The 7,780-nt window shown below is 36.6% G+C and overlaps 1 protein-coding gene across 1 annotated transcript; it reads right to left on the minus strand.

Moving 5' to 3' along the window:
- Positions 1-2,301: 2,301 nt before the first annotated feature.
- bfb (complement component bfb) lies at positions 2,302-7,237 on the minus strand (the record flags this gene model as incomplete). The annotated part of the gene is made up of 11 exons (XM_073833137.1): positions 6,861-7,237; positions 5,364-5,446; positions 5,026-5,241; positions 4,738-4,923; positions 4,449-4,622; positions 4,261-4,356; positions 3,700-3,833; positions 3,195-3,339; positions 2,838-2,969; positions 2,560-2,652; positions 2,302-2,465 (listed from the first exon to the last, which is right to left on the minus strand). Coding segments are annotated over exons 2-11 (1,401 nt in total), but the record flags the coding sequence as incomplete, so codon positions are not given.
- Positions 7,238-7,780: the final 543 nt, after the last annotated feature.

Raw genomic sequence — 7,780 nt, forward strand, 5'->3', positions numbered from 1 at the left:
TGATTTCTAAGTAAGAGAACTTGCAAAATCACAGGGTGATTAAATACTTATTGACCTCACTGTATATATATATATATATATATATATATATATATATATATATATTTAAAAAATACATTACATATTATTTAGCAGGCCTGTAACCACCTAAATCAATAATTTTAACAAAGATTTTTGATAAAGACAGGTAATTTACCACAAAAAAATATGTTTTTTTATGATGCTTGTTTAGAATAACATGTCGCATATGCTCACCAGGGCCTCATTTATAAAACTTTCTTACGCACTGATTTGATCTTAGAGTGTTCGTACGATCAAATCCACGTCAAAGTACAGATTTATAAAAACCATCTTTGACGTGGAAAAGTACTTATCTCCACGTCAGATTCCAGCTTGGCGTACGACCGTTTCCTTGTGGTAATGCCTGGTATTGCAGATAGTTCAGCCTCACTATAATTTGATTTCTTGCGCTCCTTTTTACTTGCCATTGTCACAGAGTTTTTGCTTTAGGAATGAGCTCATTTTATATGTTAATTAATTAAGCAGGGGCGTTTCGACGGCGGAACATTCAGCTGCACACAATTCCATTCATTTGTGATTTATAACAGAATGACTGGCGTACGCATGGATTTCGTGGTACATTCGTTTTCTCTGAATCGCTCTTACGATCGAATCAGAAAAGTTCTTAGATAAAATCAAGGATGGTTTCTACGCAAGTCTTTATAAATGAGGCCCCTGGTTTTGTGAAGTTTTGAGTTTTCATTTAGGCTTTATAGGCTTTTGGGTATATTTGGACAGGCCCCTTTTCTAAACGACCCCATTATAGCTTCTTTTTTTTTTTTTGATAATTATTGACCTAGAGAGTCCAGAAAATTGTACTGCAGTGTTTTTTTCCAGACTGAGCGAACTAGGACTAGTTTGCAAAAGTACGTTTTTCACATCTTCTCAAGCATCAAATTAATGGTTTGATTGGCAGCAGTGGTTCTAGAGGCAAAGTGGTTTGGAACGAGGAGGCCTATCATATGGTACAAATGTATGTGTGAAAAACCACACAATATACTATCATTTGTGTCCTTGAAAAAACGCAAACAAAAACATGCGGACCGATTTTAATGTCTATAGAACGTAGTTATGGCCGCTTTGGTTTGGTTCTGGTTCCGGTTCTGAAAAACCTAGTACTGCAAAGTAGGTTTTTCAAATAAATGCAAAATACCCAAAAAAGTCTTGTCCGATATAAACGAAGGATTCCAACGACATTAGACGCTTTAGCCTGCAACAAATGGTTAAGGACTTATTAGCGATTTTGTACTTTTGATGGCTATAGTGGCCCCATTAGACTGATTGGGGCGAGCCTTGGTGACGTTGTAGAGGGTGTGAGTACTACTATCCCTCTAAGTCTAAAATTTCTACAACTTACGGTTTGGTCTGCCCCATCAGTTTTACATGGAGATTGATGATCCTTGGCCATTCCAACAATTATAATAGGCTTTCAGCGCTATGCACTTGAACCCCTAATTATAGCTGCAAGCAGCAATTAAGGGCCCAAGCACAAAAGAGGCAAAATAAAGAGCTAAGAAACTTAGTAAAGATCAGGGTTCTGCAACTCTGCTCCTAGTGATCTAGCTTCCTGCAGACTTAAGTTCCAACCCTGTTTCAACACACCTGTCTGTAATTAAGTAGTCCGTCATTAGTTGGTTCCGGTGTACTTAAATAGGGTTGAAGCTTAAGGTTATAAACAGAAATGTAATTTTTTATCTGTGCCAAAACTACTTATGTGGCCTCAGCGCATGCTTGTTATAACACATTCCAAGTTTGGTCAGAATCTGCTAGATATAGCCTCATGTCCATTGTTTGCACAAATGTTGTGAAATTTGTCAACACTTTTTTTTAAACAGTTTGGTATATCAAAAAGCTTTTGATGGACTTTTTTGCCAGAATGCTCTGAAGATGCTCTGAGCCAATTTTGGTTAAAATTGGACAATCCATCTAGGATGAGTTTGAAAAAGTATATAAAATTTTCACTAAATTCAAAATCGCCAATAAATCAGAGGAAAAAAGAATTTAGCTTCTAGACGTTACAGTTTAAAAGTTATTTCGCAGAAACATGAGTGCAAATTTGGCCTATTGGTGGTGCTAGAGTTTTAGATAGAGACTCCAAATTTGCTATGGTTAATATTGAGACTGTTGTCTATCTGTGCCGAATTTCATAACTTTTTCACAAGCGGTTCTATGGGCTGCCATAGACTTACAGAGTAAAAGAAAAAAAAGAAGAAGGTGATTAAATAATTATATAAATTTCACTTTTGGGTGAAATATAGATACAGTACCTATCATGTTGTCAAACATCTCTTGCACCTTTGTCAAGTCTGGAAGCTTAAAGAAATGTTTTTCTTGGTCCTTGTGTGACACTAAGTCATTTATTTCATCTTGATTCACATCTTTTCCAACTCCAAATACATAAAGATCTGAAAAAAAGGACACATCCATATCAATATGAAATCAGTAATAAAGACTGTCCAAACAATTTATACAAATTTAATTACGAATTTCATAGCTCACCAAGTTTCTTCTCTCGGTTTGGATCATTTTTGGTGACAAGATGTTTGATCTGGTCCACTTTAGGTTTGGCATTTCCCCCCATGTTTGCCTGACCTAGAAAATAAGATGAGATAAATTACAGTGAACATTGGCTTCAAAATGTATCTGTATTCTAAATTGTAAATCTATGCATGGGCATTTTAATAATATATTAATTTATTTGTTCTGATAAAGAACTGATTAAGAGCAAACTAAATTTGTATATACTAAATTGTATGTAAATACTGATAAGTCAATACCATCAGTGAACACTATGACGATGTGTTGGGTCTCACTGAAGGCCGTCGCATTGCTGTCTCTCTCCATGATCATGCTCTCTAAAATGGCTGAATAGAGTTTGGCGATATTGGTCCCTGTTTTATCGTCTTTACCTGTTTTTTCACACCAGAATATTACAATCAGGAGAGAAGCATTTTCTGACTGAAACAACTGATAAATCTAAATAAAATGAATCAAAAATAAATTCTGTTTACTATTACATTGGACAGCAGTGATTATGAAGTTTTGCATAGTACATTATTCTGTAATAAGCTGTAAAAAATCTAATCATATCCAGGTATACAATAAGAGTCAAGACATTCAGACAGAATACTTACTCTCATAATCATCCAGATCTTTAAGAACACTTGTTAATTTTTCTTTATCTTCATTACGTTTGAAGTTCCTCATAGAGTTTATCCGCACAAAATCTGTAGCAAATATCAGGATCTCATAGTTTGGAGAGACCTGGTAAAAACTAATCTTTTGGGAAAGAGCATTGAAAATTCAAAGATGTAAACAACATCTGCTGTTGTCCAATCAAAATGCTTGATTACAGCGCAGTTAATGTTTCCATAATGTGAAACAGGATTTTTATTGAGATGCAGCAAGTATGCAGTAGACTGTGGGAGACTGCACCCCTCCTAAAACACACTAATCCTGATATTACAGGTTTCTGACAATGTTGAGGAGGTTAAAACTCAAGCACAGAACCTTTAACTTCAAAGTGAACAGCAATTAACTAACTCCTTTTAGGAAAGGCTGCATTACTTTCATCAGTATAAGTGGTCTTACGGTACAAATTCACTACAGCAACTTTTAGGGATTTCACAATTGACTTACCTTATCTATAAGCATTTTAATGGTGGTTTTTGCATTGTCAAAATCCTTTTTATCTATGCTGTCAGATGCATCCACAGCAATGTAAATATCAAGTTTTCCACTCTGATCCATAGTTATTTTCTTACCCTGCTGATCTGAAGACAGAAGGAACATGGTATTCATGTTTAATGAAGATTTTAAAAGTGAGTGTGTGTGTGTGTGTGTGTGTGTGTGTGTGTGCACCTGGTATTCATCACGTTGTGGGGACCAAATGTCCCCACAAGGATAGGAATACCAGTAGATTTTGACCTTGTGGGGACATTTCTCAGGTCCCCATGAGAAAACAGGCTTATAAATCATGCACAATGAGTTTTTTTGACGAAGTAAAAGTATGCACAATCTCCTGTGAGGGCTAGGTTTAGGTGTAGGGTAGGTGTAGGGCGATAGAAAGTACGGTTTGTACAGTATAAAAACCATTACGCCTATGGAATGTCCCCATAAAACATGTAAACCCAACATGTGTGTGTGTGTGTGTGTGTGTGTGTGTGTGTGTGATTAATACTTTAAGTCACACAAATGTACCTTCTTCTTCATACTGTTGAGAAACTGCTAGATTTGACTTTAGAGAACTGCTGAAAGCTTCTGATGCTTCCTCTGGGGTGTCGTATGTGAAATCAGCTGTACAGTATTAACACAACAAAATTAGAGGTGCATTATCCAGAAAAACCAATCTTACAAAACACATGATTTTGAAATTTCGAAAGACTCACCGTAACATTGTGGCTCTGTTCCTGACCACTGGCCACCATCCTGACACACTCGCACTTTGGAACCAATCAAGGTCAATGGTTTCTCGCAGCGGTACGTGACTTTGTCGTCTATGCTAAACATGTTCCCTGCTCGACTGCTACCAGGGGGAACGCCAGGATCAGGACAGTGATCAGCTGTGAGATAAGCAGACAAATGGAAATGAAGATCTATGGACTTGAATTTCTGTTTAAAACAGTTCATAAAACTGCCATGTGTTTACGTATTTACAAAGTAATAGTAATTACTTACAGTCACGTCCACATATTGGTGTGCTTCCACTCCACTTCCCATTAGGCTGGCAAACACGAACCTTTGAGCCACGGAATGTATAATCGGAGTTGCATGAGTATCTGGTTGTGTCATTTACATAGTACTTTACTTGATATGGATGCACCTCTCCATTCTCAAAAACACGAGGACTGGGACATGTGACCTCTAGAATAAATGTATGAATAAATGGCTAGTGTAGAATAGTGTAATACAAATTTCAGCATTTATTCAAGATATAATGATAGAAAATAATGCCTTGTTTCTTACTTTTGCACTCTGCTGATTTTCTGATTTTGGGCTTTGGGGTCCATTGTTCATCCTGACAAAGACGTGACTGAATCGATGGGTAATATCCATTTGGACAGATGTATCTTAGTAGACTCCCATCTGAATAGTTGTTAGAAAGAACAAAGCTCCCTCCTGTAATGGTTAGGTTCTCTTCAGGACATGAAATGTTTCTTTTGGACATGGAGGATGGAGCACCTATAAGTGGAAACTGCCATATTACTGAAGGAGGCCACAAAGTAACATTTTGTCCATTGTTGCTGTTTTATTTTTATAAATGTTTTAAGAATGCATTTCTCTTAATAAGCAAAAAGACCTACCTGCAATAAGAGGGCATATCATTGCAAGCATTAACCATTTCAAGCACTGCTTACACTCCATGCTGTTTATTCCAAGTCTTTAGCTGAGATAAAAAACACAGAAGCAAATGGACATTTTTATAGTGGGGTCAGTAGGAGGGTTTTATTTACATTCAGTGGTAAATGCTTAACCTCAAGTCAAATAAAGAAAATCAATTTCCCGGCAGACACAACAAAATAACTACTGTTAGCCAATGATCATTTTATATTTAATAATTACAAAAAACCTAATTATGTTATAATCTCAATGACAACTGTCATGGAGTCTGTTTACATTTTTCCCATCAAAATGTAGATGTAGAAAGCAGCAGAATTGTTAATGGAATAGGGTGCAGGGTGATCTTGGGTCCAGAGAGCAACTCAAACTCAAGGGGTCATTTGAGAACTGTTTTACTGCAATATCAATACATTAATGCTCCCTTATAAAATAGCTTCCCTCACACATTAACAGCAGCTTACTGAATGAATATTTATTGATACGTTAATAGCATATTATTAATGCACTAAAGGTACGATGAGGCTTGACTGGTTAAGGCGAAATATTTGGTGCAAAATATTTCAGTACTGTTGTCATGTGGGCCCACTGACAAACTGATCCAAAATGCAAATTTATATTTTAAATTTATGTTTAAAATAATTTTTAAAGCTATAGATATATATGCAATAGAGTTCTCTTTGCAACCAAACAATACATGTGCTATTGGCTTTGCTGGTAATAATAAACACATGACCTATTTTCATGGCATCTGTTTTAAGACTTACAGTATCACAGCGCTTTGTGTGAAAGACGGATGGCTAAATGATAATGAGGTTTTGCGAAACTTCAGTAGTAGTGTGCACCCAATTCTGTTTAAAACTTTAGTTTAGAGTTTAAATACAATACAGAATTGCAGTACAGAAACCTGGTCTTTTGAGGTATTTACAATATTAAAGAAAACAGCCTACTGTAGGCTATGTTTCATATAGATTGTGCTCATCTGTTTTTAGGAAAAGTGTTTAAAAAAATGCGTTCTTCTGCTTGTCATGTTTCCTGAGTCTTGCTGTGTATATGTTTCACTCAATTTATCTGTGCTTCACAGCGAGCTACTTTTTCAAGTTTACTAAGCGAATATTGACAATATATAGGCTATTTTTAAAATATTCAATTAAGCGCTGTCGTCAATGTGCTTACAAAAGTGTTGACTTTGTTAATATTGTTCACTGTTATATGTCTATATTAACACTGACAAAGATAATTACTAACACGGATGGAAAGAAGAAAGAAGCGAATACATACAATCAGCACATAATAATGGTTCATCCCTAAATTAAAGACATTGGAACTGCAATGCTACAGCACTGTACAGTATTGTAATGTATGTTTTAACCTATATTATGCACGTCGAGGGGGCTAGTTGGCCACCACTATAGCTAGCAAGAGCTGTAGCAAACAATAGGTGATCGATCACCGATCGATACCTCATACAGCGCTCGCTGACTGTTCTTGCCAATGTTCAGCGAGATTATCCTCTTTCTCAATAGTCCAAGTCACCGTGTGGCGCTGTCATGTTCATCTTCTTCTGTGGTTTTGATTGGTCATTTGCAGTTTGCTCAACAAATCAGCTCGTTCAACAGCACACATGTCACGTCTTCAATCCGACAGCTCCCGAAGTTTTTTGACATGTTTAAAAATGATCGTGAGGTCGTGAAGTGCTCGTAAGGCACTCTGCTCGTCTCGTAAGTTGTCATACACCATACGAGCCCCGACCATACGAGAAGAGACGATTCCCTCCGATAACCACAAAAATCGCATGCGAGCTCGTACGACCTCAAAAATCGCACCGTGTACGCCCGCCTTTAGGGGAAGCACATAGGCGGCGTAGCCGGCGTTATGACATGGTTTGGTCTCTGTCAGAAGATGAAGGCGGGCCGGACGGGAACCCGGGAAGCTTTTGAAAATTGAAACACCCGCGCTTTGCGAGTGCTGCATATGTTGTTGTTGTAGAAGACGCTTGTAACTACGACTCTGTTACTGTGAGTATATATTTTAATACACTGATTATTATATACCTAAAAGATTTTAAATGGACGAGAATGAGAACACATACAAAATGCAAGGTTTAATGAATAAAAAAAGAATTCAGTCTTAAAGTGTTAGTACATTTATTTAGTGCAATCACCGAATCAATATTTATTTATACCACCAGTAAATACAGAATGTAATAAATGTAATAATGTAATCTCTATTAAATATTTTGTTTCGAAATTGCAAATTCACTAGTCAACAGATGTGTAAGGAAACCGTTAAATAAAAAGTGGCATATAAGCTATACATGCTTTCAGATTGTGAGTAGCCTAATGGCTGATTCACGTGTTTATGATACCATATTTTCAGTAGG

This window comes from Garra rufa, unplaced genomic scaffold (assembly GCF_049309525.1).
Source record: "Garra rufa unplaced genomic scaffold, GarRuf1.0 hap1_unplaced_970, whole genome shotgun sequence".
NCBI classification, from domain to species: domain Eukaryota; kingdom Metazoa; phylum Chordata; class Actinopteri; order Cypriniformes; family Cyprinidae; genus Garra; species Garra rufa.